Consider the following 26,787-nt stretch of genomic DNA (forward strand, 5'->3'; position numbering starts at 1 on the left):
CCAATAACCTCTCAGCTATTTCTTAGCTATTCAGTACTGAGGTTTTACTTCAATTACAAATGATCTGAATGAAGGCAAATTAAGTAAAATTATGACTAAAATGTACATAATTAAAGTAGCAAATCCTGTCTCAGAAATCTAACAACAGAAATGATAAAATGATAGCTTACAAAGAGGTGACCCCAGAAATGATCTCAAGTGCAAGTATTATTTCTTAACTGTCAGAATCTTACAATGTTAAGGCTACAAAACACATTAGACTTTTACTACTGGTGTCTATTTTCACAACATAGATGTTTGGCACTTGAATGACCTCCCTTGGTAGCAGTACTAATACCCCAATTTAATACTAGTTCTTTTTTAATTAAACGACAAAGTGAGTTTCAAGGGGTTCCAACTATTCGCGGGTTCTAACTATTCATGTGCGTGTGTGTGTGTGTGTGTGGTTCTGGTACGCATCCCCCGCGAATACAGGGGGACCACTGTAGTAATAACAGGTTTGGGGTGGTGGACGGATTGATCCTGTAGATTAAAAATATGAAGCACCATCGATTTTGAAAGAATCAGGTGGGAAAGAGGTACCAATACTTCTACAGCCCATAAATTCACTAATGGCAATTTTTGCACTGGCTAAAATCACGAGTATGGTGTCTCAGGACTTCAGTTCTGCTTCTGATAAAGGAATAAAGTATTAAGTCTCTGTCTCACATGACGACTTTTTGTAAATTTGCTCATAAATATACCAAGGGGTTGCAGTTGGTTTTTGTTCTTGTCTTTTACGATAGTATGTCAGTTGTAAGTGTAATTTTACAAAGAAAAGTGCAAAGAAATATTAGAAAAAACATGTACATATAAAAAAGTTACTGAATCTTCGTTCTCGGTAAAATTATGTAAATATTTTTCAACAAATATGCTAAGAATTTGCTACTGATTTTATTTCTTATCTATTATGATATTGTGTGAGCTATAATTATAATTTTACAAAATAAAATTAATTAGAAAAACATATACGTAAAAGTTGGTAAAATTTACAATTGTCTTGTAAAAGAGGCCCTACAAGGGGCTGTAAATAGCCATTTTCAACTTCTCATGGAAGGTAGGAAACATTTTTTGTAATTTTTTTTCTTCCACCATGTGCATTTGCATATCTTCCTCTTTCAACCGACGTGTTTTTTTCGTAAACTTGCTGACCTAAAAGTCTTGCCAGCATGGGGTGCTGGATATCGATTGATTACCCCACCTCCTAAGAGTTAACAAGTTACCGGCGGCATAAATCGCCAAGTCTCAAAAAAATTTCAAGATTTCAAAAAAATTGTTGAAATTTACACACAACTCTTTTATAGTAGTTCTTCCCCTTCTGTAAATTCCATATAAAAATACATATCTTTTTTGGGAGAACTTGGAGACAAAGTGTCATTGCACATACTCTATAAATTAACTAGGGGATAACTGCTTCTCAGTGCCAAACTATAAATGAGACACTTAATAACTCCTACTATGAAAAGGCTATTTCTAAAGGACTTATGTTGAAACTAAAAAAGCAAAGTAAAAGCCCCTTCCACTCTACCACCTCTATAATCACACCAACAGCTCAGATGTCAACATCATTCTTTTGTAAGAAAAAGGTGTCTGTGAAACAAGCTGTTTAACATAACAATAAACAAATGTGTTCTCTGCACAAAATGGATTCTACTAGACCTGAAGGAACTAGTACTCATTCCTCAAACGTGAAATGCATTCAACTAAAAACTTCTCTGTAATATGCATAGGCAATTTTCCTAAAAACTAGAGTAAAAAAATCCCATGAAGAGCAGTAAGGAAAACCACAGTTTTCTAGGAAATACCTACATTGCAAAAATTATGTATGACTGAAGCCAGACTAAAAAGATGTGACCTGCAAACATATGAACATATGAACAGTGCTACTAGTATACATATGCCATGGAAATCCAGCATTAAATTAATATTATGCTCCATGTAGTGATCTAAAACCAACTACTGATACTAGAACCACCTGACAAATAAACATATACATATATATATAAAATATAAAGAATAGAGAAGAGTAAGAAATATATAGTAAAGATATAATGATAAGAGAAGAAGAGATATAAGATATATATATAATAAATATATGATAAATCAGAATCATATAATAATAGACTAGTTATAAATATATTATTATCTAGATTCTTCTAATATATATAATATTATATATTAAATTATAAATATAATTAGATATAAATAAAAATAATAAAATATAAATAAAAAATTAATGATAGATAAATTATAGATAGATATATATATAGATATATATATATATATAAATGATAGAATTATATTATATATATATATATAATCTATATGGATATAATATATATATATTCTATATATATAATATATATCGATATCGTATGTATTATATATAGATAATAATATAGATTATATATATATATCTATATATATAAAATATATATATATATAAAATATTAATATATAAATATATATATATATATATTATATATATAATATATATATATTATATATATAAAAAAATAATATATAGATTATATATAATATATATATAATATAGAATTCTATATATATATATATATATAGGATCCTATATATATATATATATATATATATATGCATATATATAGATATAATATATATATATATATATATCGATATATCTATATATCATATATATACATATATCCCTATATATATATATATATATAATATATATATGATATAGTCTATATCTAGAGTCTATATCTATATATATATATATTATGTATATAGATAGATGTTATATATACTATGTATATATATATAGATATGATATAGATATATATCTATATAGATATAGATATAGATATAGATATAGATATATATATATATATATATATATATATATATATATATATATCTATATATCTATATATCTATATATATATAGATATATATATATAGATATATATATATATATATATAGTATAGATATAGATATATATGATATATAGATATATATATATATATATAGATATAGTATATAGATATATATAGATATATACTATATATATATATATATATATATATATATATATATAGATATATAGATATATGATATATATATATATATTATATATATATATAGATATATATATATATATATATATTATATATATATATATATATATATATATATATATATATATATATATATATAGATATATATATATATATATATATATATATATATATATACATATTTATTGATGTATATATTCATAGCATACAGTAGCAGGATAGAGAGGACACCAAATTATTGGTACAAATCTGGAAACACATGCTACGTTTTCATCACCAGCATCAAATGAAAAGTTCGGTCTTTAAGTACAGAAATAAACTGCTGGACTATATGCTTAGAAACAGTCATTAGAGGAAATGGAACAGTGTGTCCTGTAATTAATGGTTATATTTTCTCCAGCCAACTAAAACATACCTATACACTAAAGTAATAGGCATCACAGAACACACAAAGCATACTGATGCACCCCTGGACAAACTTTGCATCTAAATATAAGGAACTACATTACTAAGCACATACCAAAGTACTGCACAATGAAACTGTACTACTGCCTGTAACAAACAGAAAAGAAAAACTTCATGTCCCTCATACTCAAGATGTACATGATTTAAAACCAGTTTAGTGAGTTATTTTATTTTTATTTTCTGTATTGTTGAAAGGTGGGTGTTGCTCAGCGTATGGGAAAAGTGTTTGATTTTAGAAAATGAATTAATGTATTCAAGATATGTCGTGAATTCATAGGGAGTGATGTCATAGAAGACAAGAAGGCAGTGGCATGGGGAGAAAAACATACAACAAAACAGAGAGGGAGAGAGGCGGCATCGGCATGGATCTGGTGTATTGGTGGGGTAGGAGAGAGCTCTCTGTCATATAGGAATTTATGGGTTGTAAGTCTTGTTGTGGTGGTGTTCAGTCTCAAGCTGGGTTAAAATGGAACCGAGGAATGTGAACAGGTGGGTAGCTTGAATGATTGTTGTGTGTAGAAAAGATTAGGCTGGGAAAATATTCAAACTGGTAGCATAAGCTTGGTTGATTAAAGATGGTCGAGTCAGATAGTGAACAAGGTGATATAAGATGGAGAAGGGATTGTCCAAAATTTAGCAGGATACAGGACAAGTATAAAGGATGGAGAACACAAGTTGAAGATTGGCTTCTGGTGTGTGGAGAAGAAGTGAAATATCTGGGGATAGAGATAACAATGAGCTTAAAAGGGAAAGGCTGGAAGTAACAGAAGGAATCAATAAAGATGAACTTAAGGGTACAGATGGTTCAAAGATAATCCTATCCAAACTACATTAAGTTTATCTAAAAGACATGCTAGTGGAGAATTACAGTAAAATGAAAAACTATTTTAAAATACGAAGAGAATCTAGTGAAAAGAAGAGAGATTTTTTAATTCAGTAAGAAAAGGCAGAATCAGAGTGTAACAGGTGCGATAAGAATGAAAGACAGAATCAGAGTGTAACAGGTGTGATAAGAATGAAAGACAGAATCAGAGTGTAACAGAGTGTAACAGGATATTAAAGGTTCAATGATGAAGTTACATCTACAGTTTGGTCATGGAAGTGGAGATAAAATATGGAAGCTAACAGAGGAAGCACAATGGAGCGATGGTTGGAGAGAAAAAGAAAAGGAGGAAATAAAAAAGTTACGTACTAGCAGACCTAATTGTAAGTTGTGAGGTATGTAAAAGATACAAAAGAAATAGTAGTGGAAAATGAGGTATTCTATAAAGAGAGAAAATGAAGATGAATGGAGAGGACTGGCTCAGGTAGTAAGAGTATCAGGGTCGAGTTTAACCATGGAGATTCTTAAAGAAAATAACTAGAATACATCTTACTAGGATTCAAAGACTATCACCAGAAACATAAAGAATACCTAAAATAGATAAATTTATCACATATTGTGAACGATAGATACGATCCCCCAAGTGAAGGGAATTAGGTAGGCAGGAAGGAAAGGAGATAATAATGGGCTGAAAAAGGAGTGCAGACACAGAAATGGCTATAGAAAGAGATGTGGTAGAGGAAACAATGGAAGGTGACGGGGAAAGCGAGGTAATAGAAGGTGAGTTAATAGAAGAGATATGCAAATTCAAAAAGGGAAATAAAGTTAAGAGCTATAAACAATGATACAGGACAAGTAGAAGAATGGACTACATTAAGTCTGGCAGGAAAAAGATCAAGGAAATCTTGGGCTGATTCATACAATGTACAAGAGACACAATCAGGTGACAAGGGATGGGTTAACTTAAGGGACTATAGTTGTGTAGAAAAAATTGGTAGAAAAAATTGAAGATAAAGAAGGTGTTGCTAGGATTTGATATTAAAAGTGTAACTGAAGCTAGAGAAAAAATATTAAAAGCATAATTGAAGCTAGAGATAAAGAACAGCAAAGTTGGTGAGAAAACAAGGTACGTAAATGACTTTGGACAAAAAGCTATATCTACAATATGGATAGTAACTGAAAAGGTAAAAGGCAGGGAAAGGATATATGAAGCAAGATTGGTAGCTAGAGGTTTTGAAGAAGAGATGGCTAAATGGGAGAAAGATGCTCCCATGCAATGCTGAAAATTAAAAATTTTGTTTGACATTAATTAAATTGAAAGATTGGAATCGTTATACATTAGATGTAAAAACTGCATACTTACAAGGTGACGAAATACAAAGAGTACATTTAAAGCCACCTAAGAGAGGTGGTTGAACTAGATTAAGGAAATTGAAGAAAACTGTTTATGAGCTCAAGGACGCAGCAAAAACTTGGTATTGAAAGGTGGTTTAAGTAGTGGAGGTGAGAGAAGTAGACTTGAACCTAATATATTATTTTGAATTAAAGACAATAAATTGAATGGTATTTTGTATACACATGTAGATGATTTTTGCTACGGAGGAACTGAAAGATTTTTAAAGGAAACCATTGGGAAATCGACAGGGAAATTGCAAGTAGGGGAGCAAGAAAGTAAAAGCTTCAAGTATATAAGAGTAATAGTAGAGCATAAGGAAAATAGATTTTGTCTTAATCAGTGGCAGTATATAAATTCTATAAGTGAACCAGAAGTTAAAAGATTTACAGGTAATAGAGTGTTAGGACAAAAGCAGTTAACAGAGTATAGATCAGTGGTATGACAGATAGCCTACGCAGATGCTTCATTTGGGAAAGTAGAAGACGGATACTCAATTGGGCTGTTACATCCCTGACAGATGGTAAGAGGCAAAGTCCCCTATGGTGGAAGTCCAGAAAATCCTAGAGTAGCAAAATCCACCATTGAAGTAGAAGCTCTGAGTGTGGGGGAGGCCATAGAAGGATTGATATATTTCAAACATTTGTGGGAAGAGATCATAGGAGGGAAAAATTGGAAGCATTGGTTAATACTGATAGTAAAACACTAAAGAATGCAATAAAAAAAAAAAAAAAAAAAAAAAAAAAAAAAGAGAGAGTGTACTGGTATAAATAGTATGAGATTAAAATCAGGTATTGCAGCAATAAGAGACAATAGAATCTGGAGAAATACATGAGGTATGATGGATAAAAGTAAAAGATCACATAGCTGATGTATTAACTAAAGCAGGCATTTCAGGAGAAAATATTAGAAACTATGTAGAGGGTAAAGAGTTGGAGAATAAAGGAGATTAGAGGAGATAAGGTTAAGAGGAGACTGGAGGAGAGGGAACACGAGGTAAGTGTGATTATACGTACATATAATTTTAGTCAGTGTTGTTTTGCTTTTATTTTCTGTATTGGTGAAAGGTGGGTGTTGTTCAGTGTGGGAAACATTTGTTTGATTTCAGAAAAGGTATTAATGTATTTAAGATGTATAGTGACATCATAGGATGGGACGTCATAGAAGACAAGAAGGCAGTGGCATGGGGAGAAAAACATAAACAAAACAGAGGGAAAGAGGCGGCATCGGCATGGATCTGGTGTGTTGGTAGGGTAGGAGAGAGCTCTGTCTTATAGGAATTTATGGGTTGTAATTCTTGTTGAGGTGTTGTTCAAAGTCTCAAGCTGGGTTACAATGGAATAGAGGAACGTTACAAGGTGGGTAGCTTGAATGATTGTGTGTAGAAAAGATTAGGCTAAGAAAATATTCAAAGTACATACCTGTAACTCAAGTCTAATTTTCTTTACATGTTACACCACCATACCACCAAACCAATCTTACTTCCAACTTCAACTAATCTCACTCAAGACTGTCTACTGTAGGTTTCAAAAAACAAAGATACTACACTGTGCTTTAAGAGATTTACTTAGGTTCAGCTTCAGGTACTAAAATGATGACAATGGCATTTAGAAGTGCAAATAAGTGACTGATATTATTACAAGGACACTGCATATTCCTCATGACAATGACAACCGAATCCCAGGTGATGCCAATTTCTACCATCCATGTGGGTCAACTTCACATAGCCAGAAAACCTCAAAGGGCAAGTCACGACCACTACAACCGTCAAAGTTTTGCAAGTCTTCTGAAATTACCCATAGCTAAATCGCTGTTAACCCTGGAGAAGCCAAATTATTATAACACCTTACCCTATGTGTGCAGACTGGTTGGTGAGATGGATAGTGATGGAAGAGTCGGGTAGAGTAATATCTGAGGGGCAACTCACGGAGGTGTGGTTGGAGCGATACACCTGAGCTGCCCATGACACATCCGGAGTGAGGCGGTACGGGGATGCAGCAGAACTGTTGCTGGAGGAGGACGAAGATGACAACAAGAGAGATGCACCAGGTGACCCAGAAGCAGTCGAACCAAGACACCCACCACCTGAAGCAGCATCAGCAAGGTTAACCTACTAAGCACAATTGCACTGAACACTTCTACCGTCACCTTACACAGGAATGTTTACATCAACCTTAACTACCATGCAAGTATTTAACCACAATGGTTTAAACCTAATTCACCACATGGGAGGTTTGATTCAGGAATTCAAGGTAGCTCTTTATTTTCTCAAGTACACCAACAAAAGTGTGTGTGTGTGTATGTGTGTGTGTAAGTTTGCATCAAATTGGAAGATTAGTTTTAAAAATATTTACAAGTGACATACAAGAAGCTAGTCACACTCAAGACATGTTCATGTTGATCCACATCATGAAAACAAATATTTTAGGGTTAATTATTTACAGTATCATAAGCATCTAAATGGCATTTATAAAGAGGATTCAGTGAATAACAGAACCATGTGATATGAACAGAAACATCATAATTATATTAAAGTACAGCCACACCCAAAGCAACACGATATGCACTGTAAAATTCCTTCATCACTGATATTTTAACAACATTCAAGAATGACTTATAACAAATATTTACTGCAATTACTGTGTATAGGATTGATTATTGACATTCATCCTAAATTTTTCAAGGTACTAACTTAAAAATCTCTATCCTTCTCAAAGACAGTTCATAATCTTTTAACTATCAATGAACATGTCTCCTCTACAAGCAAATACACTAATGTCTAGAACCTTTACATCTATTTACCCCTATTCATAATCGTTAACTTTCTTTCTCAATTAACAAAACCCTCAATTGTTTATACGGATTTACAAACGGAGTATTTACATCATCCTTTCTATCTTAACTTCAAAAGTAGAGGGGGCAAAGATGTTTAAGAGCAATCAGCATAAAAAAAAATTTAAAATATGCAGTTTGGATTTAGACTATACTGATAAAATGTATAATTACATAAAAATGATATTGTTATAATACAATAAAGTTTCATACATACTTACCTGGCAGATATATACATAGCTAAGACCCTTCGGTCAATCCCCGACAGAAATTCAAATTTCGCGGCACACGCTGCAGGTAGGTCAGGTGATCTACCGTCCTGCCCTGGGTGGCAGGATTAGGAACCATTCCTGTTTTCTATCATATTTTCTCTCTTCCACCTGTCTCCTGCGGGGAGGCTGGGTGGGCCATTAATCGTATATATCTGCCAGGTAAGTATGTATGAAACTTTATTGTATCATAACAATATCATTTTCATGCAATCAACTTACCTGTCAGATATATACATAGCTGATTGACACCCTTTGGTGGAGGGTAAGAGACAGCTAACATGGAATAGACAGGTAAACAACATATGTTGTAGGTATAAATAAACCTTGGTTTTCCTATCGGATAGGTGGTAGACTTTATATGGCTGTTGCCAAGGAGTCTGCATCACCTCAAGACTTTAGCGAGATATGTGATCTATGGCCAAGAGTTCTTGTGGGTCTGCCGATGGGGTATGAACCGCTTACTCGGCAGAGCCTGAAAGGACTTTGTCAATGGGTACTGGACCACTTCTATGACGATACACCTTATGAAGGAGCGCAACACCGATCCCGATCACCTGATCCTAACACGAGGGTTCGCACTCAAATTGAAAAGAGTTATCCCACACTCCTTTCAAAAACCCCAATAATTTCACTAAGTTAAATAACTTTAACTCAAAGTTAAGGATCAGTGTCGGCTCCTTATCCCAGTAACGTATCCGCAGAAACGTATAAACCAAAAAGAGAAGGATCTCTGTAGGTTAACTTGACATCCTTTGTGTAATGAGAAGTCAACACAGAGTTGCCTCTACCATACAACACAGCTAATATGTCTTATATGACATATTGTTATGTAAAGAACAAGAATTTGCAAAAGCGCGCACTTCCTGCGCTTTTAATTCTCAGCTGTTTGAAGGAATCAAGTCACTTATGAAGTGCTTAGGAGATCTCCATGTTTCAAAGAAGACCAGGGCTTTCTTGAAGTAGACCTCTCCCGTCTGAAGCCTGAAGCCTGGCAGGAACCTCGAGCCTGGCTGGTGCTTCGCTCTTGGTTGGAGCCTAGCGCTTGTCTGGTACCTTACGCTTGACTGGCGCCTCGCATCTGGTTGACGCCTTGCGCCTTAGCTGGAGATTTGCGCCTAGAGCCTGGCTTGCGCCTAGCTGGCATCTCGCGCCAGGTTGGCGCTTTGTGCCTGCCTGGAGCTTCGCGGCTGGCTGGTACCTCGCGCCTGCCTGGCGCCTCGCTCCTGCCTGGCGCCTCGCACCTGCCTGGCGCCTTGCGCCTGGTTGGCTCCTCCCCACTTGCCGGAGCTTCGAGCTTGGTAGAGTCTCGAGGATGTCTGGCAATGTCCACATTGGACACTCTTATCTGTCCGATATGTTCGCATCTAGCGCATCTGTGTCAGGTTGTAGGCCCGGTCTTTCTCCTCATCAGACAATGACAGTGTTCTTGGGGCTGTCTGCCTCTGGCGTTTTTTACGCCTGTTTTGGCATATGGCTCCTGGTTGGCGCTACATTGTCCGAAAGTCCTGAACATCCACAATAGTAAATCACAAGACTGGAGAAGGGTCGAAGAAATTCTTCCACTTTGAGCTTTGGCCTCTCCGGCAAGGGGAGGTGATTGTAGTTAGCTACATCCAGTATACGATAGGATATCTAACAGTACGAGAGATAAGAGTCTTCCAACGAGGAGGATCCTTCTTGAGTACTTCCCTTGCTCACGAGATCTCTTCTTACCTGTTGAAGGGGTTTCTCGTTGCAGAATCTTCCCTATCCTTGTCCGAAGGAAGGGAAGAAGGACTCCTGATTTCTAGCTCTTTATTATATCCCTCTGAACACCACCTGGGAAGCATTTCGAGCCGTCATCGCATTCCAAAGACTCTGTAAGCAAACGTTTGAACCATTCTACTGTAGATGAAAACGTAAGTACCCTGCCTGGACAACGAAACCTCAATCTGAAAACATTGAATCAGGAATAGGGGTTTTTAGTTCTTTTGCCAGACATACTATGCTGGCAAGAACCCATTGCCTAGTCTCCATAGAATCTGATGCGAGATTCCAATGCTCAAAAAAAAAATTTTACTTGTCTTCTTGGTCGTTTAGGACCAAGAGAAACAAAGAATTCCCTCATAAAAATTTCTCAAAGAAGTTTGATGAGGAGCAATTCCATCTTGTCGGAACATGGAATCTGTGGCCACAAAAAAGATCCCATTAGAAGTACATAATATCCTACTCTTGTCATATTGAGGTATCATATAAGATCCCGAAGATCTTAATCCTCTGCTATCTCCAATTCCCTTTGTAGAGACAGAGTACAGTGGTCCCCCCGTATTCACGGGGGATGCGTACCAGACCCCCCCGCGAATAGTTAGAATCCGCGAATGTTTGGAACCCCTATAAAAAGGCTAAAAACAGCCTATTTTGTTAGTTAAAACTTAAGAAAAACCACTAAAAATTTTCAACTTGGTTTTTTTTAATAGTTTTATCACAAAAAGTGCATTTTATGATTGAAATTGATAACAAAAACCAGGAATTTGTGATATTTCTCATAGAAACATTACAGGGAATGCGCGAATTTTCCGCGAATAATGCAGGGAAACGTTCCCGAGAGAAATCCGCGAATGTGTGAGTCCGCGAATCCGGAGAACGCGAATACGGGGGGTCCACTGTATAGCCTTTTACTGCATTCTTTGATAGCAGACATATACAAAGGTGATTCTTCCCTCTGAAAGGGAAGAAAAAACCGCTATGTGGTTGACAGAGGTATCGGAAGAGGACAGCTTCCTCATTCCCTCTAGCACGATCTGCAGCAATTCTATGTTTTGGCCATGACTATTGTCATTTACCTTAAAAAATCCTCTCATTCATGTCCACTTCTGGTCATTCTGCACGCAGACAGACTCAGAGTGGAGAGGTTGTTAAGGTCCATTTATAATAGATGCTGATAGAATATCCAGACTCTCTTGGAAAAAACTTCCAAAACATGTTGTGAGAAGAACGTGACCTCTGTGAATCCAACCTCTCTAAGGCCAAAATGAGGCATAAAGTATTATCCTCTCTTTCTTTGACGCCCTTTATCTTAAATTCTGCAAAGAATTTATATTTAGGGGAAAAAAGACTAAAGTTTATTCCCCTTTCTAAAAAAATAAAGATGGCGTATATTGCTACCTCTCTTGGTTCGAGGAAAAGGAAGCAGTCTATAGGAAGCCTGTTCGTCTTCTACCTTGCTAAGAGATCTATGAAGAAGACTTTCCGCAGGTTCTCACAACTCTTTCCAAAAATGTTAGACATGTTAAGTTATTATCGTCGATCGAGAAGGTTCTCTTTGTTAACGCGAACAGGAGCGAAAAAAGAGATTCTCGATGCTCTTTGCGATATGAGAGAGTCGTGGAATTGGCCCAAGTGATTAAATGGGTAACGAAATCAGGAACGAATCTTGCCGTTACCGAGCCTGGTGTCCGAGAGGCTACTGGACTCTTAGGTTAATAACTCTAAAACGAGAAAATCTTGGATGGTGATCTTGGCTCACTGCGCCAGGCTGGTGCATCTGGCGCAGGCGCATTGCGCCAGGTTGGCGCTTCTGGCTCAGGCGCATTGCGCCAGGTTGGCGCTTCTGGCGCATTGCGCCAGGTTGGCGCTTCTAGCGCTTTGTGCCAGGCTGGCGCTTCCTTTTAATTCTTTTTAGGTTATGTGCCAGAACACCTGTGCCTTTATGGTACCCGACATGCTTTCACATGTTAATTCCGTTCTTAGTAGGAAAAAACTTTATATACGTAGTATAGTCCATTCAGGGAGACAAGTTCTGCCACAAAGAGAATGTTTCCCATCCGACTCATCCATCTTCTTCTGAGCAGGTACTCTAATAAGCCATGCTTTCGTAAGCCTGAGAGCATTATATAATATAATGTTCTGCTGCGATAGAATCCTTTAATAATGTTACCTACGGTAAACAGCATTGAAAGGTTGTATTATCTCTCTTATTGAAAGCTTCTTAGCAAAAGGCATACAATATTTTATTTATGTTAGCTCAACTATCCCTCAATCCGAGGCTAAGACCGCGATTGTAGGGGAGAGATATGGATAGTTTTATTCCATCCCGCAGGAGAGAGAGCTGAACCCCGACCGCTCATGACTGACACCTACATGGTACTGCGTTGGTCTCAGGCTCTCAGCGAAAGCAGTCTCCGTTAGCCGTCTGGCCTTACTCTTCCAGAGTTCCCAGCTACTCCATTTAATAAAGGACTCTTATAAAAATATTATCGAACTTCAGGAAGTTCTTATTAAAGCATATTTAAGCGAAACAAGACTTTGATAAATCTAGAAGCTAAGTAGGTGTTGTCTTAACAATCCCTTTAAGCGTAGTCCTTCCTAGGAAAGTCGTAGAAGGATACTGGTAATTGAGTTGCAGAGCAAAGAAGTAACTACGGTATGTGTTTAAGATTTGACCGTATCGTATTCTCATACAGCAGATATTCTACTACCTTCTACTATCTTCGTTCTTTTCGTTAATAGAACGATAGAAAGAGTATATATATATCCTTAAGGAAGGAAGTTAATCCAGGAACTCTTTAAATCTTTGTGATTTCCTCATAAATCGCAGAAGAGACAGAATTCCTGTTCATCACTAGGGTTTACGGAAGGAAGTAGATATTTCTTATCCGCCATCATACCCAAACGTCGATGAGATTCTTATTAAGAAAAACTCCCAAAGCTCTTGCCTCCTCAAAACGAGGGAAGAGCATGGATGAAGGAAAGAGTCCGCATCGAGAGGAACTGCCTAACACAGGAGTCTTCTGAATAATGAATAGGGGCTTCTCTTAGTATCAGAATCCTTCTGACAAAAGCAACGGCCGCCTGTGCGACATCTTGCACATTTGCCAGGGGAAAGTTACTCAAGTTAAAAAACTCAAAGAGGAGCCTCGCGACTGACCTCTCTCTCAAATGCAGATTTGGAATATTCTGGCGCCTGGCGTCTGGATAGTTCCGCGCGCCTGGAATGTTCTGCACGCTAGAAAGGAGACTCGCTCCTGGAACGTTCTGCTTGCGTGGAAGGTCTTGTGCGCCCTGATAGTTCCGAGCGCCTCTAGTCTTCTTTTACGAGCCTCTTGCCAGTAAACGTTCAATGGAAGCATCCTTCTGTCTACTGTAAGGCTCCTCAGTCTGTCTGTTTTCTCTTTGAAAGAGCCTTGCGCCAAGAAAAATGTTCTGGAACGCGGCTCGCGTTTAACTGTATGAACGAGGCTCGCGCTAGTCTGTTGGAACGCAGCTCGCGCTAGTCTGTTGGAACGCGGCTTTCTGCTGGCTGTTGGAACGTGGCTCGCGCTAGCTTGCTGGCTGGCTCTCAGCCTCTCGCTCAGTGTTCTCTTAGTTTTCAGAGAACGCGCCGATCGTCCGAACTCCAAACATGTACATTTTTCGTCTTTTCGGATGTAAGATGAAGAAACGGAAGAAGAGACGCACTTTTTTTAAGGATGCCTTTCCAATGGCTATCCCTGGCCAGTTTCTGGGACGTTTCTACAGATTCCTGCTGAGAGAACGCCCGATTGGTGGGGATTCTCCATAACCTCCGTAAGGCTTTCGACTTTCCTTCTCCTCTGGGCTTGTGAGCTTGGAAGAGGTCTAGGCCTGAGAGCGAGACAGAGCCGATCGGACGCACCCTCTACTATTTTAGGACGCCTTTCCACTGGCGAACTTGGCAGTCTGGGACGTTCTACAGATCCTGCCGAGGGGATGCCTGATCGGTGGGGATTCTCCATAACCTCCGTAAGGCTTTCGACTTTCCTTCTCCTCTGGGTATGTGAGCTTGGAAGAGGTCTAGGCCTGGGAGCGAAACAGAGCCGATCAGAACGCACCCTCCACTGCACTGGGAACACTAAAATCACTTCTTACCTTTCAATAGCTCGTATTTTGAGCTACATTCCTTTGTCTTCAAATTGCAATATGAATTTGAAGATTCTGTGAAGTAAGAAGGAGATGAGGATACAACACTACTAGTATTGTTAATGCTCTAACTGCTCGTTAGTACGAGAGCTATAAAAACTTCTAAAGGAAGCGTAACTAATTCTATTCCTGACTTCCTCAAGAATTAAGTTAGCTCAATCAATTCTAACATTTACTACACGTTATTAAGAATAAATATTAAAATTTCCCTTCTTGCAAACTATGTGAGTGTCTACCGAAAAGTTCGGTAGTTACACGTAAACAATTCTTCGAAATTTTCGAAGCCAAAGTTATTAAAACAAATTAATATGCGTATGCCGAACCAAAGATCCAGTACTTCCCTGCAAAAGATAGCCCAGTAGATCGATGGCAATGAAATCCAAAAATCAAGTCAGGAGGAACTGCAAACGTTGTTTACATTCCAAGCGACAGAGAAAATATGACAGAAAACAGGAATGGTTCCTAATCCTGCCACCCAGGGCAGGACGGTAGATCACCTGACCTACCTGCAGCGTGTGCCGCGAAATTTGAATTTCTGTCGGGGACGACAGAGTCTTAGCTATGTATATATCTGACAGGTAAGTTGATTGTATGAAAACACATTTTGCCATTAGTAAAATCCTGCATTCATGCTCTTGGTGTACTATAACTCACTGACTGGCATGCTGATACATAATTTCAACTGATCCTAAAAATCCTGAGTCTGCAAGAACCTTTGTATTTCCCAAAAGAAGTACTACTGCCTAAGTTGTGCCCTAATACATTTTCAAACAAGGTGCTATTTAATATGAAGTATGATTAAAAATTTTGTTTCTCTCTAGTATATGTGAATGTGCACCATTTTTAATTTACAAAAACTTTGCTGATGCAGTACGTACTTGAATTTTTGTATTAATTATCATGGTAACATTCAAGTCAGCAGTGAATTGTATAACCCAAGTATTTTAAGTTGGCAAAGCTTCAATAGAAATATCTGATGTAAGTTTAACTTTGTAACCATCATTGTCATGTTATCTTGATAAAAATATATTTTCTCCTTATTTTTTATTTTTGTTTTTAAAATTTTTCAATGTGTAGAATATACTATGTACTACTAACATTGGGTTTTTAGTATTTTTTCTGTTAATTCAAATTTTCCTTAGTACAATACATTCCTAAAACTTTAAAAAGCAAGAGACAGCAAAGCCATATTTACTTAGTTCTTGCAATAACATTTTCACCTAAACATATGTCACTCTGCTGATGCACCTCAATATGACTGTTTAGTCTACTGCTGATGTCCCTCAAAACGACTGTTTAGTCTAACCCCGACTATAATATCAATCGACCACAACTAAGTACTTCAGAGAGCAATTTTATATGTAACATAAATGCATACAGAACTAAAGTATAAAAGTAAATATTTTATTTGAAGGCCTTGTAAAGCTAGTTTTACCAGAAGAAACAAACAGCCCAGTATCCAAAGGCACCTCCAGATGATAATGTTTGTCCCAAACACACCCCACCCTACTAATTACAGAGCTGAATACTAGGATGAAAAAGAAGTCGGTTACTGTATTCCAAGACAAGATTCATAAAAAAAAGGAAATAAAAAAATAATCAATATCTTCATTTCAAAACTTAACCTTTTCAAATGAAGGATTACCAATGAAAGTATTATAGCTATCTCACTGCACACCATAATTCACAGCTGTGCAGTCTCAAAATATGTAAAAGCTTCCACAGCGATCCAAATTTCAGCAAATTTGGATTCATAAGGCCCTAATGGCTAACAACCAATCATACTGTCCCCAATAAATATGTGGTAAATCCACAAAAACATTGAACTAAAACACATGATCAATGCTACTCATGGGACTTATCTCAGTTTTACAGTATCAGTAGCTATAATTCAACTGGCTGCAATCCAAAAAAAGGTTATTCCAAAACCCCATGCATTTATGCTCTCAAAAAACTCACTTCTTGTTCCTTATTTGAGATAATGATAGGTGTTTAAGCTGAACAACTCAATGATTACAACAAACAAAACCACAGTTGAGAACACAAGATTTTTAAAATCTGATAAGCCATTCGGCAAGCATCCAAGTATGCTTCTTTCACCAGTTTAAAATTTAACTAATAAACTAAAATATGGAGAAAATAAAAACATTCATAAAAAAACAACTACAACAGTTCAAAAGTATATTTCTTAGCATGAATTTGAATTTTTCTTAATATAGCTGGCACCTTTCGTGAAATTCAATATGATTGTAAGAAGAATCAACCATGTGGAAAGAATGGGAATGACCAAAATTTGAGCAAGGGATTTGAAACTTAATGAAAACTGTTATCTCAAGAACAAACTGCCTGCAAATACAATAAAGTTTTAAGAATCTTCATTAGTATGTCAAGTTTCTTAGGGTATTTATTTTTATTTCACTTTCATTCCTAAATCATAGTGATTACCTTACAGAAAGTAAATCAAACTGGCAAAAAGTTATTTACTAAGTAACGAAAGACAGAAATTTAAGTCCACACAGCAGCCAAAATGTCACAAGAGGCTCTTGCAATTAGAATAAAATTCATGCACACTTCTTGGGTCTTGGGTTTTATTTCTTCGAGAAACCTTTGCAGACAAAATCTAAGCACCATATCAAGCAAACTCAACACTTAAAAGGCAGAAAAATTCAGGGCACTTATAAAAAAAAACTACAATAAGTTTTAACCAGAGGCAAATGGTGTTTAAGAAACATCTGACACATCAGGAAAAATTTATGCAACACTTAAGAGGCAAGGAGGCCAGCTTGGAATAGCAATTGACCTCCGAAGCAAAATTCTAAACTCTTTTCATGTCATGGTCTTATGAGTTACTCATTAAAAATTACCATTGCAACTTTATTTGGCTGTCAACAAATGCAAAATTCAACATAATACATACACAGATATAAAACATTTAAGTAATTTCAGCCAACCAACCACTCTCTTACATTACATATTTCATCAGTCTAGGTGGTTAAAGCTAGTCCTGAATTACGAACTTCTTGTCTGAGATATCATAAAGATGAAGGATGATGATTAATTGGTGCCACTGGCTAGAAATGTTCTTCAATTACAACCTGCAATAACTGTAAGACAGGTTGTAACAGGAACACCTGAAAAATGTGAAGACAATGACCTAAGCAGATAAGAACTATGAAGAAGGATTTGGTGATCAGCAAGATTATAGGACCTACCAGTATATTTGTGTGTGTGCATGTACAATAACCTCTGGCTAAAAATATAATTTAGAGAGAAAAACAGTGAAACCATTTAAGATGAAGGATCATTTAACACCCTACTTTATAAAGTTACCTACTGAATACCTTGCCACCAAGTTCTCCCCACCTTTACATGGATAAATCCTAACTTAACCTTCCTTAGCTTAAACTTAACTAAGGCACAGTATCCTATCCTGGCTACATCAGAGGCCCCTTAATCTTGCTTAGAATGATATCCTAACCCCATCTACGGTATCACATCCTACTTGGAATTGTGGGGCTACTCAACCCACCTGGGTCTCCTCTAACTACAAAGAGGACTATTAGACCCCCCCTAAGTCCCCCTTAAACTTGCACGAAGGTCTTCACCATAACATGCCTTTTCTTTATCTTAACCTACATTGGCCATTCAAACATCCCCACCCTAAAACAGTCTGGAGTGAGATTTTAAGCTGGTCTGTATTCCTACTATGTATTAATATATTAAAGGTATTCAATCATAGGGTCCCAAATATAGATCTACAGATTCTAAGCAACTTCCTTTCAGACCTAGCTGTGTTGTTTTCCTTCCTTAACTTTTCCCATGTTTCCTTTGCTCTCCTCTTACTTACTAATGCATAACTTTATCTTGTTCCAATTTCCACCCACCATTTAAGAATAAATCTGTAGGGTGAGCCCCAATGATGATAAAAGACTCAAGCAAAATGTTAAACTAAATTACAATACTAATCGTAACAGAAATGGAATATGACAAAAAGGCTTTGACCATGCCTTAGGCTACAAATCTTCTACAGAGCATATAGAGAAAATGAAAACTACAAAGGGCACAATATCAATGAAAAATTTTAATAAAAATTGAAAATATGAGATAAACTGAGTCCTCATCAACAGTAGCATTACAACTTCTCTCAAGAGTTTTATAGAGCAAATACTAACTACTAAAACTCATAGTAAGTCTTTAAAGGTAGGAATGGTAAAATATAGTTCTCAATGAGCAACAAATAAATTTGTATTGTGATATACTAACAAAAACCTGGGAGCAGGTGAAGAAAAGTAAACCAACCCCACCCTCTTTTAGTGGTCTGTCATCTTTACCTAATAAACCATGCATAAAAACTATTCAACAAATAGGTCTGGTCTTTTAATTTAACTGGTGAAATATGCACTGTACAGCAGTGGCTGGTACTACAATCAATAATAACCATTTTGCCTTTGCAAGTAAGAAGCCAGCAGATACTTAACTAGTTATAGTTATAGTTGCTTGTAATCCCTGGTTTTGAGGGAAATGGCTTTTAATCTTCATAAACATGAATAGTTGCAATAAGTACATACATCATTTGCTCCCCTTCACAGATTGTATGTAGTTATCAAAAAGCCTCACTAATTACTTTGCAAAAAATAACCTAAATATACTTGGTCTACAATGATGGCAGTGGCACTAAGTGAAACATAAAAAAAACTATATGCATTACTAAAAAAAAACAGAATATGTAGTAAAGAAATGTATTCCCAACCCTTGCAATCTTTATCTTTCAGTTTTTACCAAAAGTCACCATATAAAATCCTTCTTCCACTTCTGTAGTCGTGTCTAGCTCTTCAGTTACTTTTTAGGCAAAAATTAAAATTATTTTTGTTAAAATGACATCATGACACTATTGTTTAAAGAACAGCAAGAAAAACCAAAGTCAACAGTTCTGCTTTTGCTGGTAATAAGTTTCCTTATATAAAGTTTATCTGGTCACTAATCAAGGCCCATAATTTATAAGTACTATTATTAAAATTATTTTGATGCTGATGATGTACGAGTTAAAAATACGCCTGTAAGTTCTTCCTACCTCTTTCACACAAACAAATCAATCTTTTAATTTTAGACAGATTAACTAAAATAAATGGTTAAGTTTTACTTAATGTAAAAATTAAGCTAATAGATGTGCTGTACTATCATTCTATCAAAATAAATTAAAATATTTAAACAGTTTTGCAAACTTTGCTAATTCATATTCAGCTGAACATACAATACAGCAATGCAAATACTACTGCACATTGGAACTTCATGACTTGGATCACTTCCAATTATTATGCAATTGAATGAGAAATTTCTCTTATAGTATGATCGCATGCAATTACTGTGTACGTAGAGTTTATATACTGTTAACACAAAATATGTTTTCTAAAAACTAGCATGAATTATTGGGGTTAACTTTGTAGAATATAAGATACTTTTAAATCTTTTCACTTACAGAAATTACTTTCGAAACACTAAGAAAAAAAGTTGTCTAAAAAGTATCATCATAACTGAGAGAAAAGAAAATTTCTTTATGAATAGTCTACACAAAACCTTCACTTATATTCTCTTAACCCCACTATAATCATAGCTGTGAGAAAAGCTTAAGCACACATTCATAAAAAAAAAACTGCATAAAAACAAATAAAATAAAAAATACACACTGCTACACTGTGGTTGTGATACTAACATAATATACCTGAGTCGTGGTCGTGATCCTCCAAATCGGCAGCCTTTACAGTCAGGTCTCCTTTCTGATCTTCTTCACCCTCCTCCTCCACCTCATCATCATCATCATCATCAACCGATTTGGAACACACACAGATGATGGGGATCTTTTCTCTATCCTTCCCTCCGGCCAATTTCTTTTCTTCGTATAGATTTCCAGCTAACCTTTCCCCTTTGCCATTCACTTCACTACCTTCACACTTATCACCATCATCATCACCACCTTCATCATCACCATCACCACCACCATCATCCTCAATCACAGGTTGCGGTTCATCATCTTCACCAGTCACTACAATGGTGAAGCCACCTAGGCGGGATTCCAATGCTTGTTCCAGCTGAGCAGCATCTGGGGACAGTGATCCACTCCCACTGCCCCCCCGGCTGCTGCTCTGGGGACTGCCTGGACCAGTTACCTCAATCACTATCTGAGGCGGTGGCGCCCCTAGAGAGATCCCACTGCTGCCATTCCCACCACCACCATTGTCCCCGTTGTTGTCCTTCTCGGGAACAACAGCCAAGCCTGGTACAGGAAGGCCCAGCATTCCTCCACTCTTTGGAAGGGCAGCTTCCACTTTGCTTGGGCACTCAGAGTGCTGTGGGACACCACCTGTTATACCTTGACAACACACCCCACCACACTAACCACTATTCTCTCACACACATACACACACACACACACACTAAAATACATACATACATGCCTTCAACATACAATCAATTTCACCAATGATCTCAAATTGTCAGTTTATGTTTTCATTTCCCATGCAATCCTTCTAATAAAAACAACAATGATATGAAAATCAGTACATTTTAAAAGTTCTTGTGTTTTCTGTTAATTAATGAACTAAGTGAAAGTATTATCAAAATTAGACAAATCATATTGTAAAAGTCAAAAATATTTTCAACTGAGTTTAATTCAATATTCCATAAGATTATGAGAGAAGGTTCAAAGCATTAAAATCACGTCTATAATATGTACACCACCCCAAATTTAAACTGATAAAATATGGATTTACTTTTATCTCGGTCTATTGAAATGCACCACCTGCATCACTTTGCCAATTACATATATGCTCTGGCATACAACTTTCCCTAAAATATATATTACTATAAATGACAAAGAACAATTTGCAACTAGCTAATTAATAAAATATAGTATGCATAAAGAGTATAAAGCTAGGGAGAGACTGAGTTTCAAACTTCCCACTACGTACAAGTGTTTAGTTAAATACGGAACATTAAGCGCAATAAAGGCTTCTAGACAAAAAATTAACATTAGTGTCCCCATTGAACTTGATACTCTTGACACATTTCAGTAGTTAATCAGTCAAAACAGTAAAGCATAGTATCAGATAATACCTTACAGTCCTGGTTATCTGGTTTCTGATAAAGGTGAGGGGGGTGTCGCTGACCACCGTCTCGTCTCCCTGAAATTATAAAAATTACCTAGCTAAAACTCAGATCAATAAATATAACAAATTTTTAACCAATTTGTATTTTTCATAACTTACAAACACCTGAGGTCTTAACATTAGGATAAATACTCAGCGCCAGCTGGAAACCGGTAAAGTTTAAAATAATTGTGTACGCAAAGGACTATTGGCATCTGTGCTTGGTCACGAGACATGTGGAGCCACCCACATACCCCTCTTTAACTCATGACCCCGTTAGTTATTTTCTTACCGCCTTTTAAGAGAGGACGTGCTTTGCCTACGTCCTTTTAAAGCCGATTTAGTTTGCCCTACACTCAAAATACAACTACTAACTCTAAAGTCCAATAACCAATCTGATTCACTTCTGGCATGGATCAAAATTACATTCCGATCGAGTTTTAATGCATTAAAAATTATGATTTTACAATAAAAAAAAAATTTCCATAAAAACCCACTAATCATAAATCACTTTTGCATAGAACACATCCAAGGAAAACATGCATTGCCCTGAACAGATGGCTTAAGCTCCTAAAAGTTAATATTAAGTATATCTTAGTTTTACCAGACCACTGAGCTGATAACAGCTCTCCTAGGGCTGGTCCAAAGGATTAGATATTTTTACATGACTAAGTACCAATTGGTCACCTAGCAACGGGACCTACAGTTATTGTGGGATCCGAACCAAATTATATAGAGAAATGAATTTCTATCACCAGAAATAAATAACTCTGACTCCGTGTTGGCCTAGAAGTTGATGTGCAAGGATGCTCTTCTCTGGACTCAAGAAAATGACCCCATGACCACAACAGACAGGATCCTCTGGGTCAGTAGACTCCCAGACCTCCAATCCTACTAAGAGAGCCCCCGACTTGGGAGGAGAGGACCTGAGGGACAACAGAACTTCATTCAAGACTATCACAGGAGAGACTCTTGAAGAAAAACTGCCCTCAGCTTCCTGCATTGCTCTTTTAGCTTTGATAAGCCATTTGCAAGAGGACCTTGATAAGGGCTTTGAGTGTAGAGTGATTCAAATAAGAGTTTGGTGCTGCTTTCCATCAGATTCTTGGAGTGGGTAGATATGCTTTAGGATTACTTCAAGATTTCAAGTAGGACTACTTCAAGATTTCAAGTAGGATTACTTCAAGATTTCAAGTAGGCAGCAAAGAGTTGCTGTTGATGGGATCTTTAGCAAACCAAGGCCTATTGTGCAAAGTGTCCTACAAGGTAATGTTCTTGTTCTGCAGTTATTTTTTGTGTATACAAGTGATATGGTTGAAGAAAAACTGCCCTCAGCTTCCTGCATTGCTCTTTTTAGCTTTGATAAGCCATTTGCAAAAGGACCTTAATAAGGGTTTTGAGTGTAGAGTAAGTCAAATAAAGAGTTTGATGCTGCTCTTCATTGAGTAAATGATATGGCACTTCCAAACTTTACAATCTTGGTGTGGGTAGATTTGCTTTAGGATTACTTCATGATTTCCTTTCAAGTAGGAAACAGAGTTGCTGTTGATGAGATCTTTAGCAAATCAAGACCTATTGTGTATAGTGTTCAGGATGCCAATGATGCAACAATTGTTGTTGTAGTAAAGTCTCCACTTAAGAGAAATGAAACTGTCCTTAGTCTCTATCATGACATGGAGTGGATTAGTGAGTGGTGAGGCTGACCTCCAAGAAAACAAAAACACTATGGACTACTAGATCTGTTGCCGACATAGACATTCAAGTGCAGGTTTTGTAATAAAGCTCAGAGAAAGAAAGAAAAAAAAAAAAAAAGTGTCTCATTTAATACTTCTTTATTTATGACAAATTGCGATGCTCTTGAGAAAAGTCATCACAACACATTCACATTTTGATGCTAATATTTCCAATGTGATCATACCAGCTATTTTATATTAATCATGCCTAACCTACTTTATCAATGGAGTCTTTCTAGGCTTATCTTTACTTGTTAGTCATAATCAAATAAATATTTTAAAAACACACAATTTATTTACCTGATGGGAAGGGTTTATATCTAAGGAAGCCATCTTTTGTGCCATTTAGGAAATACTGAACCGACTCCTTGAACTTGGCAACCCTAGGATCACTAATAGAACCAAAGACTTGAGCTCCAATGGTTAAAAGATTGTTAACATCACACCTGTTAACAATAAACTTGACTACTGCACGAATTATGTCTTCTTGGGGGGTCTGGAAGGAAAAAATAGAAATTTTAACTCATCTTTGCAAGCTTTCCAAATAGTAAAAATCTTCACATTCTAAGACAAACTCAAGCTTGCAATATCATATTGGCAAAAAAGAAGACATGTACACATGGAACAAACATCTAAGCAACATTCATTTTAGCAAACTATGTATTCAATTTCACTCAAGCTATCAAGAAATAATAATAATCTAGGTCTTATAATCATGTATTAATATTATGCCTATCACAAATGGTACAACTTTCACTGATGACATTAGAAAAGTACCACTGAGTATGGTGTACCTTAGAGAAACCACCTCCAACTCCAGAGCTAAAGTGTTGTCCCTCCCTACAACCATGTCTGGCAAACAAACTTGACTCAAATATACCTTAATCTTTGTTTGTTACTTACCAAAAACATACATTAAAAATACTAAATAATTGCCCAGAATGCTGCAATTTGACGCAGTGTGTTACCTCAAAATTAAAATCAGCTTTCTGCTCTAACAAGAAACAGTTTCTACCTGTTATTTTGGGAGGATATAATACATTAAGACAAATTTCCTAGTTTATCATTTTCTTCCCCCACTTTTTTATCATTTGCTTTTTCTTGCCATTGTTAATAAATAGGACTATGACTTTCCTTCTTCCTCCTCTGAATAACTGTTATTAGTACAAATAACACTATTCCTTTAAAAAATGTCACCTTAATTCATTTTTCTAATTATTAACTCCTTTTCAGTGTAAAATATATCATAGTTAAAAGTTAAGCAAAGTATTTCTTATATTTCTCTGTTCACATTGAATTTTACAAAACCTGGTAAAAGAATAATGGATTCCATGAATTAATATGTATAAAATGCACAACCATGTGAACCAAATAATGAAGTGTTACTTTCATACACTGACTAATACTGTTTCATTCAGAATTCACAATAAATCATTAGTAATGACATGAGGCTCATATTCAAATTATGTCATTTATTTTGGTGGTTTCATCTTTAATAATATATTAGCTGTTCATTCTCCTGCATATGTCTGAGAACCTATACAAACAAGTAAAAACAATACTTTATGTTGTTTATAATTTGAAAGTCTACAAACGAAATCTTATTTGTTATATAACACAATCAAATAACTGAATCTTCATGTGATCTCACTTACCGTCTGTCTATCATAGCCTTGAATTAAAGCTGCATAAAAGTCTCGCAAATCAGATTCTGTGAGCAGGTAGTTTCCTAGCAGAGCCGCCAATAAACAGAAATGGTTACGCTGTAGTCCTAAACCTCGAGCAACTTCATCTAAAATAAACTCTTTGGTCTCGAGTGATCCCTGCAATACAACGCCTTATCAGCACTAGTGTTTCAAAGACGTCTAAGTAACTTTTTTTAAAAATACAGAGGAAGTAGAACAATAAGGTGAAAATGATATATGATGGTTCAATAGAAGAAAGGACAGAGCTCACAAATAAAAAAAAGCATATACAATGGACCCCTTGGATTTGTGGAGGATGTGTACCACAACCCCCCTTGAATAGCTAAATCTGTGAATATACTTAAAACCCTCTAAAGATGCTTAGAACTGCTTATCTTGATAAGTCAAACATAAAATACCCTCTAAAAATCCTTATACCTGAGTATTTTAATAGTTTTATAAAAAAAAAAGTGCATTTAATCAGGCAAATGATATGCAAATACAGTAATTAGTGAATATTTCTCAATGAAAAATAATGCGAATAGGTGAATTTTCCGCAAATATTCTGTTCCAAAGAGATATCTGCTAATCAGCGAGTCCGTGAATCCGGGGGGTTTACTGTCCTATACATTTACACTTCACTTAGAATTAGGGGAGACCTTTCTCAATTAAAATGTGATATTTACCTTGTATGTAAGTTTGAGCTGATGGGAAGAAAAGTATCTTGGGGGGTCAAAAATAATGTACTCCGCATCCTCTGCCATAAGGCCATGGTAATTGTTTTCACGACAAAATGCTATCACTTCCTGGTGGTGGTCATCCATAGTGCACAGCTATAAAGAAAACACTTCAATGATTGCAATCTTTTTCTCTCTTTCTAATGCGAACAAAATGAAAATCGTACACATTTACAGAAATATCAAGTTCTTAATCTACAAACAAATACCCATTAAGGGAAATTTGAGATGACTTGTTTCAAAAATACCAAAACTGTACTTGCACATTACCTATTTCAAACAGTTGAATTCGTGAAGTTGAACATGTTACTATTTTTAAATCAATTTCCCTTCTTCCTTGCCAAGTATTTATAGAAGTTATATAAATATTAATCTTATCTTTTCAACATCAAAGCTCATATCAAAATCATTATTCATTTATAAATAGTACACCTAGAACACTTGAGTTTCATTTCCAGACTTTGACAGGGCATGTCCACTTATTTGCTCATTTATGCATGAGAAGCATGCATTTTATAAATGCCTAATTTTTTAAAAAATCAAAGACAATACCTGTAATGAAAATTATTTTTGTATCCAAAGGAGTCCTAGGCTCTGTCTCCCCTTATACTTTCAATGCAATGCTGTATGGGGCTACTTGCACAACTAGTTGGGGCTAGAGAACAAACTTTACCTACTGTATATTTACGTCAC

At 36.1% G+C, this 26,787-nt stretch overlaps 1 protein-coding gene across 1 annotated transcript in view; it reads right to left on the reverse strand.

Moving 5' to 3' along the window:
• The window catches only part of LOC135195785 (constitutive coactivator of PPAR-gamma-like protein 1 homolog), a 175,172-nt gene that overhangs the window by 84,541 nt on the left and 63,844 nt on the right, over positions 1-26,787 (reverse strand). Inside the window, exons 5-10 of the mRNA XM_064222256.1 lie at positions 26,044-26,190; positions 25,328-25,495; positions 23,973-24,168; positions 21,908-21,975; positions 20,508-21,141; positions 7,705-7,862 (exon numbers count right to left, since the gene is read on the reverse strand). Of these exons, the coding sequence (XP_064078326.1) occupies positions 7,705-7,862; positions 20,508-21,141; positions 21,908-21,975; positions 23,973-24,168; positions 25,328-25,495; positions 26,044-26,190 (1,371 nt within the window). The remainder of the gene's footprint in view (positions 1-7,704; positions 7,863-20,507; positions 21,142-21,907; positions 21,976-23,972; positions 24,169-25,327; positions 25,496-26,043; positions 26,191-26,787) is intronic.

The sequence above is a fragment of the Macrobrachium nipponense genome, chromosome 16 (genome assembly GCF_015104395.2).
Source record: "Macrobrachium nipponense isolate FS-2020 chromosome 16, ASM1510439v2, whole genome shotgun sequence".
NCBI classification, from domain to species: Eukaryota; Metazoa; Arthropoda; class Malacostraca; order Decapoda; family Palaemonidae; genus Macrobrachium; species Macrobrachium nipponense.